Genomic DNA, 13,786 nt, shown 5'->3' on the forward strand with positions numbered 1-13,786 from the left:
TGGCGCAAGTGCAGCTACTAAGTATTTATTCTATAAACAGAATTTATGTTATTTTACTTCTGTTAGTCAAATAGCCTTAAGGCTTGTTAAAGATTATATTACTTAAGAAAAAAAGAAAATTAATCTATTCATTATAATAACCATATGGAAGAAGGAAGCTAAGATACATTTTTAAGGATTAAATAGAAAAAGCCCAAAGCATATTGTGAAAAACAAAGCCCAGTTTTACCATAACACATCTCTAAATATAGCTCAGGGACCAAAAAGATTGGAATACACAGACAACACTGTAACATTCCAGACTCTGAGCCTCAGACACCGCAAAAAATTAAAGAGGACAAGTGACAAACTTATATAAAAAAGACAAGGAAAATTCAGCAGCAAACAAGCAGCAAAACAAAAATTTTGCATTATGTGATTAGTCAAAAAAGTAATTAGCTTTTCAGCTTTGATTACAAAATGAAAAAAGGATTCTGTATATACATTAAGATGGACTGGCTTGACACATCTCCAAAAGAATCAGATCTCACACTGGAGAGCACTAAATTGCTTCTTTCAGGCATTTAGGTTTTTTTAAAAGTGTAACAAAGAGCTAATTAAATGTCTCTTGCTAGGAATAAAAGCATGGCTTCCCAACTTTGCTCAAGGTAAAGAACAATGAAACTGCTTCTCTTAATACACCATGCCAGAAATTTGAAAATAAAAGGATTTCTAGCTATTAACTATAATTTTTTAGGCACTATAAACGCTAAGTGATTTGACCTTGCGTAGTGAGACTGCTCTCCACATAGGAGAAATTTCAACCACAGCAGTTTTTAAACCAAATTACTAATTTCTCTGTTCTCACAGCATCATTGTGGAACTACATAAACACCTTTGAAAATAATTACTACTAATAATAGAAAAATAAGCCCAGACATTCAGAATACACATTTTAAAAACTCACCATGGTTTTGCAAGCAAAACTATTAATTACAAAAAGTACTGTATTTTATTATATGCATTTAATCCCACATCTTCTGAGTATTTGTAGAAGGAAAACCCGGTAATTTAGAAGTTAATTTAGCTGCTTTTCACCTCTAGAAGCTGGCATAAACTATTCTAAACATAACTATGTCTCATCCCCACTGTAAACAAGGGTCAAGGACAGTATTTAACAAAGTGGCTTAACTAATATTTGGGTTCTTCTACATGTTTTGACAAAAGAGCAGTTTTCCCCAAGGTAAAAGAATAACAGACCAATACTCTGCCTAACATTGTCTTGGTAAACTTGGAAATACAGGCATTATTAAAATTCCCTTTCCACACAATAAAAAGCTTAATCTAAAATCAATTAAATAAAAGTGAATTGGATTTGTATGAAGTGCTGAAATATGTAAGATATTGTGAAGCCGTTACTTACACATTTAGAAATTAAATACCCACTTGCATTTTCCAGAAATACCCATAGAAAACCACAAACCAAGTCTCTCCCAGTCTTTCTCATTTTCTCCACTGTTCTTCATCAATGAACCTTTCTTTAAAATTCTGCTTGGTAAATAGCTTTTATTGTTGTATAACTGAAGAAAAAATTACTATCTGAATTCTAGCTGAATATAAGGCTACTACCAGCATAATCAGTAACTTGCAAAACATCTCTGTGTATAATAAACACTGCAAAGAGCTACACAAGCCCTCTTCAGTAGCCAAGCAGGAAGTTCTGTATTTCTTCATGTCAAAGATCCTAGCAACTTCTCAGCCAAGTTCTATCACTGTGTAAGTAAAAATTAAGTTAGTTTCACAGAAACGAAAAGAGATATTCTCACAGTCCTTTTAATGTAGTTAAGATATTTAATAACTAATTTTAATTCTGTTGGTAAAATGGATTTCAAAGAGACAGTAACTGAAATACCTCTTAAATGTTAGATACAGTTCAGTTATCCTGTGGCTGGGTATTCACATGCCTAGATTTGTATAACATCAGACAACTGGAGAATATATTTATCACTTCAGTTCTTAGAAGCTCTGATTTTAAAATAATTCAGTATGGATTTAACAGAATGTTCAGAATTCATTTGGTTCTATTTCAGTTAATATTTTCATGTATATAATCCATGTATTACATGAAAAAAAGAACAACTTCGTAACACCTCCAATAATATATGTTAGAGGTAAAATTTCATAAGAAAACTCCTGCCTTCCTAATGGCCTGGCTTCCTCTCCCTCTCTAGCTCTTCATTTCTCAAGGATTATCTGACATGTGTGTTATTGAAAACACAAACCAAAACAAAATCAAAAATTTCAACTGTCTCACAATCAAGTTGTGTGATCCTAAACAACGACTAAACAACTGTGTCACTCCCTTCTCCTGTCATGTTTTCTTGTTACCTGCATTTTGTAGCTAATAGCCAAAAGGGTAAGAATAAATAACCCAACTGGTACTACTGCTTAAAAACTATGGTAAAAATAAGTGCATGCACTGGGAAATCTTTAAGTTGGTCTCAGAAGAATGGAAACTTCTTTGACACAGGAACAAATCTGTTGATACTAATTCTGCACACATCTACCAAATGCACCTCCCCCTATATTCTGAAATTTTAAGAAACTGAGAATTTACACATAAGTAAAGGCATATTCACTCTCCCTCCCTATTTTCAATGAAAAACCATTCTATTTAAAAACTGCAGAAATTTGTTTTAACAAGAAATGTAAAACAATAAGGCTTGCTGACACCATTTTCCATCAACGCTGAATGGCAATCTAGTACAGGTTCTACTTTTACAAGTCATTTAAAACGGTGATAAGTAGTATGTATAAGTTAATGATTTTTAGACAAGTTCATTAAACCAAAGCACTGCAAATTCAGAGGTAATTTCTTCAAGAAGCTCTAAGCCTTACTAAAAGGGTATTACTTACTGTGATCAGCTGCTTATCACCATCTTTTCCTGCTTCTTTTAGCTTCTGAATAGGTTCCTCAGATGATGGCAAGTTACTGCATTTTGATGCTAATGAAGGATTTGACAATGGAGCCCTTGAAATACAAATATATTTAATGTTAAAAATGGAACTGCTTATACACGTCATGCTAGATACTCAAAACGTTGTGATTAGTACAAACTTAGCAAGATGCAAATCCAAATTAATTAAATAAAACACAGTCCTGGTATATTTTAACATGCAATTCAAATGAAAAAATAAGGAAATAAAAGGATTAACCAAAAACACAGCTTGTGACTAGCCTAATTACAAAGGTTTTTTTGTTTCTGGAAAAAAAAAAAAAAATTATCAAGTGGGTAAGCTGGCCTCAGCCATTAACACCAGCATTTAAAAGAGGCACTATCAGAGCATGACCAATGGTGCCTAATGCTATGTACTTCCAAAGTAAGATTAAGTATCATACATCAGGCTGCTAAAGCAGACCATATAAATATATTCTCATAGATCTCAGTCAGATGTCAAATCCCTACAATTCAAACTTATTCTAACAGGTGGCAGTGAAGGGAGGAAGACCCAAGGAATAAATGCATGGGTATCACTGCAATCTTACTCAGTTTAAACCCCTCCTTGTCACAGCTGAAAGAAACACTGGAAAATAGCATAAACTATCACCAAAACCATTCTATGAACTTGCTCCTATATTCAGGGGAAAAAAAAATTACATTTGTTCCAGGTTTGGATAAAACTTGTAGAGATTGCCAAAGCAAAGCACACACAAAAATAAACATACCTCAACTAGGTATTTACATATTTTTCTGTTCCTGAGCAAACTTAATTGTGGCACCTCCTGTAGCACTGGCAGCAGGTTAATCCAATGAGCTTTTAAAAAAATTAACTCTTAATTTTTAAAACAGCATTTTGTGCTAAATCAGGAGTAATTTTTTTATTACCTTCATGTGCCCTAAAATTTGCCTTATGTAGCTACTTCAAGTTTTGCCTTTTCCTACGAAGCCCTAAAGAGAGCTACACAGTAGATACACAGGTAACAGATTACTCCATCTCATGTGAGGATTACCATAGGAAGAATGACGGCTTAAATCTTGGATATCATATAGAAAACAGGGTAAGAAAGGTCTCAGAATTAAAATATATATCCAGATAATAGTAAAGCGATATGAGCTTGTTCAGGTAATAAAGGTAATAAATTTATGTATATACCATAAACCTGTTTGGCAGTTGAGAATAAACATATAAAAAAATCAAAGTTATTGCAGTGTTTATCAAGACATTTTAAACTACTCATTTAACTAGTATGCATCTACCTTACCAACCATCTTCTGTTAAGTTCCATAGAAGCAGAGTTTTTCAACATGTACAAAAGGGCTGGTTAGTCAAAACTGTTAATCTGGCCTCAGAGAGGTATACTAAAAATTACCTGAAACATTTCTTTTGTCCCCATTATGAATACAGAGAAAACAGTAATAACACACTGACCACTGCTGCTGCTCAAGGTATCAGGTACAAAGAAATTTTTGTCTTAAGCTTGTAACTGGCAAAAACCAGAGCCTATGTCAGAACAGCTCAAAAATGGTAACAGTCAATGTGATTAAGGCTAAAATACAAATGTGAACTGTAAGACAAATTTAGTACTAAGAACTTTTTCTTTTTAAAATGGCTGCTGACACCTTCATTTCACAGCAATCACAAATTTCTGAATTAAACCCCCTCCTCCTCACCTAAAAAAAATTCACATGTACAACACTCCCATAGTACAAGGAGTAGAAAAACTCCTTTAGACGTAAGTGAAATAATTCAGTACATGAAAATCATGTGGCAAATCCTTCCCCTACTCCCTGGTTCTCATCTGATTTGAGGAAGAGACCAGTATAAATGTTTTTCCAACTCGGTTAAATAATAGATTTTAAATAAATGTGCAGCTACAAATATCTTAATTATTTTCTTACCAAAGCAAAAACATCCCTAAACAACGGAATAAAATTAAGGTCTGTTTTTAAAAAGGACAAGTCACTTATTTGAAACTGAAAACGGAAGCTGGGAGAAAACTGTTTTATAATAAGTTCTCACATAACTCTATCCATGCAAGGTTACTATAATTTCATAATGTATGAAATACAAATACCATACCTGTTCTCAGATTCAGAAGTTTGACTTGTTACTGAAGTTTGCATCAACTGTGTGGGAGCCAAATCTACAATTAATCAAAGATTATAACTTTATTATAAAGTTTTTAGTTGAAAAGGAAATTTGAGTTAAACAAACAGCGATGTTCAAAAAACATATTCAAAATAATTTTGCAATATGTTCATGGCCAATAAAAAAATATTCAAGTTTGAGGCAGTATTCACATGTTTCTCCAAGTATCCTTTAAAAAAAAAAACGCATTTTTCTCCAACATTTTGACAGCACTTCTGCAGGACAGTTTGCCAGAAGCTAAACAAGGCCAGCAGTAAACTACAAAGGAGTTTAAACACGTTTATACTGATACACATATAAATAGCTGTCTGTATTTTATTAGAATTATAAATGTACAGTATGCCCCCATCTGAGGCATGTTCTACAACACTTAAGGAAAAGAAACAATCAAAAACAGCAAAAGAAATAATTTTTTTTTTAAATTCTGTAACAGAAATTAAGAGTAGTTACCCTTCAAAAGTATCATACAATGACAGGAAAAAAAACTCCAAATATTTAGTAAAGCTAAATAATAAAAGAGTGCACTCAAACTAAGGTTCAGATTAAAAAAATACATTAAAACCCCAGACCAAGGCCCCCACCACTAAGAACAGAAAAAAATAAATAGTGAAGAGACAACTTATTGAGTTATTGACAGTATTTCTTAGTCAAATGTACTTCAGTCAAAATATTCACATCACACTCATCATAAGCTTTGACAAACTGCATTCACATGCTGATAAATGAAGACTACATAAAAAACCAGGGTAATAATTTGGTTAAGATCAAGTAGAAAAATTTAGAAGAAACAAATGCAGATACTTATTCAAAGGAAACAGAGCAAACCAACAAAAACCAAGCCAAAAGAAGAAACCAACTGAAATACACAAGTTTTACTGCTTTATTACACGGAAAAGGAAAGAATTTGGTTGGGTTTCTCCTCCTTCCTACTCCACAGACCAGAGAAGAAAGTACATTTCAGTGCTACTCAAGGGGCCCCGGGTGTGACACAAAGCAATACATAATCCCCTGGTCAAAAGTCCCAACTCTTCAAGTTTAGTTCTGCACCAGCTATGCCTTACTATGTGAACCATTCCTCTTAAAGGGAGACTGATCCCTCACACAGAACTGATCAAACCAAGTGGAGAAATCTGTAGTGAACAGTTACCTTGAGGTTCACTTTCTCTGGGTTCTTTTTTTAACAGTTTTGGTGGTCTAGGAGCTGTAACACACTTCACAGGAGAACTTTCTGGACTTGATTCCAAATGTAATCGAAAGTTCTAAGCAAAAAAGAAAACATTCAATTAAAAAATGTCCAAGTTATTCAATGCCTTTAACCTATTAATTAAACCACTAATTGAACTAAGCAGTAACATTTTGAACACAGCATCAGGTTTATGTTAATTTAAGTAGACAAAATGCACCTTATTAGCTAGTCTATACTGAATTTTATGATATTTTGAAAAAATATTTTTCATTTTATATATAAGCTTGTAAAATATTTTCTATAGATCACAATTATCCTTAAAATCCTAAATTTTAGTAGAAACATATTCAGATAAGAAAATGAGAGGAAAACAAGTTCATTTATTCCAAAGGTGTAATACATCTTTGCAAAACAAAACAGCTAGAGAAGCTGAAGTGTCCATATGAATCCATACAACCTTTGGCTCCAGCACAAAATTTTATTGACCAACATTTAGTTAACAGAGTCTAGGAGGGTGGAATCAATTAATTTTTCAGCTTACTATCACCCATCTATAACAATACAGCAGTAAATCTCCAATACATTTGAAAATTTTAAGTTACTGTAAAAGAAAGATATTGTTAAAACAATTCTGACCATGGGATTCTGAGAAAACAGAATTGATTTAAAACACCCTCCCACTATACACCATAATTAAAATAACTTACCTCATCTGGTCTTGGCTCACACAAATGTTTTGTCAAGTTAGGCAACAGACCATTTTCTGCACCTTTCCTTGTGGGCTGTTTTGTTTCTAATGTCACTTCTTTAGCTTCAGCTCTTTCAGATGAAGGATATGATTTCTCCTGTGCACAAGTTGTATTTTCATTCTCAAAGAGTCTTGTTGACAGCTTGCCTTGTGCCTTTGAAAGCTCTGCTTCTGCAGCCATTTGACTTGCCTCTGAAACTTCAGGGAAATCTCTTAAAAAAGGAAGCCTGGGCACATTTGGAAAATTTGAGTTACTTTGCTTCACATTACTAGCTTTCAGCAATTTAATTTTGGTCCATTTAGAGTTTTTGTTTGAGGAGTTATTTCTACCATTCAGAGTGCATTTGACAGGCATTGCTTTTTTGCTAGGGAAAAACCGTTTGCACTGAGTACTTTGACTGGGTTCTTTCTGAGTAAGCATTTCACTTTGCTGTAACTGTGTGTCATTGTGCTTTTCTTCTGCTTTGCTATCCTCTGCATTAGGGGAGTCTTTTCTCACTTCTACTGTATCTGACTCAATCTCACCTGCAATTTCTTCACAAAGTTCAAGGATGCTCACTCTTTTGGATTTTGCATCGTTCTCCGGTTGATCAGCCACATTTGTCTCACTTACAGATGGCTGTGAAGTATTTTTTGGTTTTGTACTGGGTTTGATGTTCTGATGTGTTTGTTGCTTTTCCTTAGATGCTGTAGAATTTGGCTTAGGAGAATCAGTTTCCACTTTCTTTGTATTGCTAGAATTAGGAGACACAGAGCCCGTTTGGTCTTTCTTGACTTCCTCAAGACTCTCAGCAGGACATGACGAGGACCCTTGAAGACTTTGTTGAAAGTTACTGGAATTATCCTTTTTATTGTCTGATTTACACTTTTTCTCTTTCAGAGAGCTGGTCACTCCTACATGTATTTCTTTATCCTCATTTGTATTGTTTGGCTTTATCTTTGTGTTTTTCTGTTCCGTTTTCCCTCCAGCAGATTTCAGTGGTTTTGCTGCAATGCTGTGAGTGTGTTTTTTTGCCTGGCTACTGTGCTTAACTTCTGGAACTTTTTCTTCTTTAACTTCTCTGCTGCGCAGGGATCTTGCTGGAACATGCACATGTGTTAGCTGGTGCAGTCTCTGTGATCTCCTCGTTACTGGCTCGTTTGGTGCAATTAAGCATTTTGATTTAGAAATTTCTTGCACAGATTTTTTCTGGCATACCTCCTTATTTTTTGCAGATTTAGGCTGCTGCTGTTGAACTGTTTTGCTAGCTATTGTTTTATTATTTGAGTGGAGTGCTGATGATCTTGTAGTCATGCGTGTTCCTACTTCAGGTTCATTGGTGTTATTACTGAAAGAGTCAAATAACATTTTTTTTCAGCATCCAGAAAGGACAATCTGTTGTAAGATTCTTTTCATTCCTCCTCTGCCTCCTTCTTTTCTTTTTAAAAACACTAGATCTTATACTCTCAGGATTTTTGGAATAATTTGATCTAGAATTATCCCAAAAAGGCGTTCAATTCCACCTAGTTACTCTTAAGTGTTGTATTTAATGTTTTTTATGCATGGCAAGACTGAACTATGAACCCCACATTAATACTTTACAACATTTCTAGCAGTTTTTAATCACTGATGCTTGTGACTTTCAAATGAAGTATGAGTTACATATACATAGATAGATAATATTAGATTTATTTTTGCTTCAGAAACTTTTTTGAAGGAGGTCTTTCTGGATTTCAAGGCACTTAGATGGTTCCAGGGAAAAATCATGTAGCAGTCAGCATACATAATGATTTAAATCTGACCTCCCTTCTAACACAATTTAACTATTTACTGACTCTTTAACTCAGATTCCCTCTGCTTAGATTGTAGTCCATCAAGATAAAGCAGAATCATATAACTTTTGTCACTGACCTGTTTGGTTCGACAGAGGTTTTAAGCACAGCTTTCTCCTGCACTGCACACTGACTGGGCTTTGATTTATTTGAGCCATGTTTTGTATCCGACACTTCTTTTTCTTTCTTTGACAAAGACGGTTTGCTGGTCTTGTCCAGCTTTGGACGTTTAGCAGAAGGTTCTACTAACGTAGACTTCCTTTTCTGAGCTGCCATTTCTGTAAAAAATCAAGCAACTCAGCTTTTAGACTCTTTGCCAAATATCATAACTTTTCATTTTTATATATTCACTTTCCTTTTACAGCCAGATCATGCTGTGATCAGAAAGTAAATCATTAAAGCAATCTCAAATCAAATGACACTCATTTTACTTACAGGTTTTTACAAGAGGCAATCGATGTTTAGGCCAAAGTAACTTATCAAGGTGTAACAAGAGCATTCCTTATGCATATGCTTAGAAACAGGATGTTTCATGCCACCTATGAAGAACAGAAAATGTTCATGCAGTAGACACTTCATAACTTCCTACTCAAGACTCCCACCCTCTTCCATTCCCACCCTCTTCCATCCCCTCAAACAAAGCTTAGCTTTAGAGTTTCATTGATAAGGAGCTAAAAAAACCCCAAACCAACAACCAACCAACCAACAACAGAAAAATTTTATTTTTTATTTCCATATCCAACAATTTTTGGCACTTTGCTGTCTTAAGTGCTACCCTTTTACCTTTTGAAATGTGGCAAGTAACAGTACAATTCAAAAGGAAGTTTCTCAGTCTTTCACCTTTTTCCAGAAAATAGTGTGCTGCTCTCTTTCAGAGCTGGCAAAAAACATGGGACTGCTGTCAATCCTGTGCTTCACAGCGCAAGGGAATAAATCCATTAGGCTCAGTCACCAAGTTTTGGGGCTGCTACAACAGAACTTTACAGACATCAGCAACCACCTACAACTGTTCCTTCTAATATGACTTAAGCTACAAATCAGAGATGGAAAGCCTAGAAAGGAGCATTGCTAGAGACATTTGCCTTGGGCAGTTAAAGACAATGTTTTCATGAGAACTGAAATGATGTTAACGATGCAGAAGTTACTCTGCACAAGAGTCTGAAAGCTAACAGAGATTCTTGATAAAAACATCTTCACAGATTTGGCTGATTGTCCCTTTCATATACATTTGTGATTTGTGAAACTTTTCAGTTCCCTTATTCAAAGACACCGTTATTGCATTATGGCAGAGGTAATAATTGTTCAATAAAGTTTCGCTAATAACTTTATAAAATAAAGTTTACTGGAAGACTCAGTGGTCAGAACTTCCTCATCACCTTTTTCAATCAAAAATTACCTATTAATTTTTGTCACTGACAGACTTACAGATTTCATGCAGGTTTCTATAAAACTACATTGCTTTTTAAACCTTAACTGATCTGATATTAAATCTGACACATTTTAAAGTCAAACAGGAACGATTCACCGGTTTTGTAACACAGACCAGACACTCTCAGTTCATTACAACTAAAGTATGACTTCCAGTATTGACAAATGCATGTCTTTCCCCAACAACTAGAAAGATATTTATGTTAAACTCTTTTAATAACTCATCATTATCCAAAAGGAAAAAGTAAACAACTGTACTTTTTATTTTCTTTAGACTTTATATTGTCGTTAACCTCATTTTCATTTATCCACTTATGAAAGCATTTCTAACCATGCAAAACTGCTAATTTTGTTAAAAAGCTGATGAAAAACTCAGATTCCGAACACCAGTGCTGTCTTCTGACCTTCTCCTTTAAAGAAGATACATGATAAACAACCCATATTTGAGATGTATCTTTTTAATTCTACCCAGGAAGCAACCTCCAGCAGCACTTTTTGTGGTGCTATTTTCATGTCTCTCCCTAAGGAGCAGGTAGTAGAATTTGCATGCCTACATTCTAATAGCTCATGAGCTCTACAACACCTCACAAGTCTATGGGTTTCCACCAGGCAAAGGAAACCCGTCAGAGATGCAGTATGGTCACTCATCCTGAAAATAGGAGCCCTAGTTGCTGACTAGGTCTTTGGTCTCTTAGAGCACAACGCCGACTCTCAGAATTTGAGAGTATCATGACACTGCACACACCTGGACCTTCTTTGGTTTTTTCCAGACGTGACATGGCACACTCAGGGGAGACTTACAAGCACAAAACAGAAAGTAGGAAACTTCCCTCGCTGGTACTTCTTCTCAGGCAACTAAAAAATACACTCTCCTCCCACTGAGCTCTTTAACAGTAATTTCTTTCCTACTAATACTTTGTACAACAGAGCAAAGTCTTTTCCAGACATTCCAGAACTGGCAGTCTCTGCCCTGGAGAAGCCACCCTCAAGTAAAAGCCGGATTATGGAAACCAGGGAAGACACAGAAGTGCAGGAACAAACGAGAACACGAGCAAAGAAAGGTTTGGTGCAAGAAGTACGGAGGGGGGGAACCCCGCAAATAAAACAGAGCAAACAAAAACCTCAAACCCAAAAAATCCAAACCAACAAACGAACAAAATAGAACAAAACAGAGAAACGCGAACTGCACAGCTTCCAGTCAGTCCTTAAAACAGGGGTTGAGGCAGGTTGCCCACCAGCTGGACAGGGCGCGGGGATCTCGAAACTGAGCCGTCCCGGCTGAGGGCCACGGCAGCGCCTGGCACCCCCTTCGGCACAACTCAGGGGGAGGGGAGGGGAGGGGAAGGGAAGGGAAGGGAAGGGAAGGGAAGGGAAGGGAAGGGAAGGGAAGGGAAGGGAAGGGAAGGCCTCCAAGCGTGGCCCGGCGTCAGCCGCCCCAGCGCCTCGCGGTGACAGCCCTCCCGGGGCAGGGCCTGGCGGTGGGACCCCACTCCCGGCCGGGAGCTCCCGCGGCCAGGGCCGCCGGGGCAGGGCGGGGGTGCCAAGATAAGGCCGGGCGCCCGCCACGGCTCCCGCTCGCGGCTGGGTACGGCCGGCCCGCTCCCCCCGCGACAGCGGCGGGGCAGGCCTGGGGAGGAGCCGCCGCCGGGCTCTCGGTCCCGGGCGGGGGCGCGGGGGGCAGCGGGCAGGGGTAGCCGGGGGTGACGGGACCCGGCGGGACACGGGTGAGGTGGGGGGGGGGGGCAAGGGGGGCGAGTGGGGGGGAGAGCAACTTCCTCAGCGCCCCCTCTCCCGTCCCCCGGTCTGCCGGCGGCCGCTTACCTCGCGAGGGTGTCAGCGACGTGCCGGCGCTGGCGGAGGCGGCGAGCCCGAGCCTCGAACCCGCCCACAGCCGGGCACCGCCGCGGCACCGCCCCGTCCCGCCCGCCCCGACGAACCGCGCCGCCCCGCGCCCCGCCCGCCGCCGGCCCAACCTCCCCCGGCGGGGACGGGGAATCTTCCGGCGGGAGTCGGAACGGGGAGGGCGGGAAGCGGCGTGGTTCGCGCATGCGCAACCGCCTGTGAGGGTGTCGGCTGTGTGGGACTGTTAAGTAAGGAAGGCAGAGACAGTGCTAATTGAAACACGTATCTGAGGACTGCAGGGTGTTTACAAGAGCACCTATTGACAGGACAAGGGGGAATGGCTTCAAACTAAGAGAGAGTAGGTTTAGGTTAGGTATTAGGAAGAAATTCTTTAATGCGAGGCACTGGAACAGCTTGCCCAGAGAAGTTGTGGATGCCCCATCTCTGGAAGAGTTCAGGGCCGGGCTGGATGGAGCTCTGAGCAACCTGGTCTAGTAGGAAGTGTCCCTGCCTACGGCAAGGGGGTTGGAAACAGACGATCTTTAAGCTCCCTTTCTGTCGGCAATGTGCCAGTGGCTCAGCCTGCTCGCACCGCCGGGCACCCTCGGGCCAAAAACAAGGGGGAAAAGCAGTGCCATGTGTTGTGGGGCCCGTGGGGATGAAGTGATTGCAGTGGCGGCCTGCGCTGTATCAGTGGCTGATGCCTCACAGCTGGCAGCCATAGTGAAATGAAGAGAGTCCACGGAAGAGTCAGCTGGGAAGGGGCCTCATCAATGTGTAGAAATATCCAAAGGGAGTCAAGAGGATGGAACCAGGCTCTCCTTGGTGGTTCCAAGCAATAGGACATGAGGCAGTGGGCAGAAACTGATGAACAGGAAGCTCCACATGAACGTGAGGAAGAACTTTACTATGTAGGTGACTGTGGACTGGAACAGATTGCCCAGAGAAGTTGTGGAGTCTCCCTCACTGGAGGCATTCAAGAACCATCTGGGCCCAATTCTGTGCCATGTGCTCTATGATAACAGTGCTTGGGCTGGAAGGTTGGACTAGATGACCCCCTGTGGTCTTTTCCAACCTGACCGATTCCATGTTTCTGTGATTCTGAGTCCCACCAAGTTCCTGGTGGTATTACAGCAGATGTGCTTGCGGCAGTGCTTCCTTAGTGTTTGCACGCCCCTTCCCACCATCATGTTTGCAGACACCTTTGAAATAGGTTACTCAGCTGCTGCTCAGCTGTGCAGTTGTGCAGACAGCTACCAGCCCCCCTGGAACAGGTGTGTCACTGTGTCAGTGTATGTCACTTAGATGTAAAGCAGGATGGATGCTTGTCTGTGTCTGGGAGATTAAAGAGGGTTTTTGAGTGTGACTTGGTACTGCGCTGTGTCCACTCCTCTCTCCAGAGCACTAACTTAACTCAGTGAGCAGCCTTTTTGAGTCCATTTGTCCAACTTGTTTTGCTTTCCTAAGTCCAGCCTCCAGTAACTCTGAAGGTGCCAGCCAGCTTTATTCTGTGTACTCTGCCCAGTGTTTCACAACTCAGTCTATAGTATAACCACCTATTTGTGATTTTTGCCATGGTCTAGAATATTTCAGCCCTTGCTACACTTGCAGAGTGTTTATGCCTCACCAAACCTTATGTC

The 13,786-nt window shown here is 39.3% G+C and overlaps 1 protein-coding gene across 2 annotated transcripts in view; it reads right to left on the reverse strand.

Annotated features, from left to right (window-relative positions):
• The window catches only part of ESCO1 (establishment of sister chromatid cohesion N-acetyltransferase 1), a 33,235-nt gene extending 21,008 nt beyond the window's left edge, over window positions 1-12,227 (reverse strand). For both annotated transcript variants that reach the window (XM_059859095.1, XM_059859102.1), the window contains exons 1-7: window positions 12,126-12,227; window positions 9,312-9,415; window positions 8,956-9,154; window positions 7,024-8,392; window positions 6,278-6,389; window positions 5,062-5,125; window positions 2,896-3,010 (exon numbers count right to left, since the gene is read on the reverse strand). In XM_059859095.1, the coding sequence (XP_059715078.1) occupies window positions 2,896-3,010; window positions 5,062-5,125; window positions 6,278-6,389; window positions 7,024-8,392; window positions 8,956-9,152 (1,857 nt within the window). In that variant the 5' untranslated portion in view covers window positions 9,153-9,154; window positions 9,312-9,415; window positions 12,126-12,227. The remainder of the gene's footprint in view (window positions 1-2,895; window positions 3,011-5,061; window positions 5,126-6,277; window positions 6,390-7,023; window positions 8,393-8,955; window positions 9,155-9,311; window positions 9,416-12,125) is intronic.
• Between the last annotated feature and the right edge of the window lie 1,559 nt (window positions 12,228-13,786).

Source organism: Haemorhous mexicanus, chromosome 1 (assembly GCF_027477595.1).
Source record: "Haemorhous mexicanus isolate bHaeMex1 chromosome 1, bHaeMex1.pri, whole genome shotgun sequence".
NCBI classification, from domain to species: Eukaryota; Metazoa; Chordata; class Aves; order Passeriformes; family Fringillidae; genus Haemorhous; species Haemorhous mexicanus.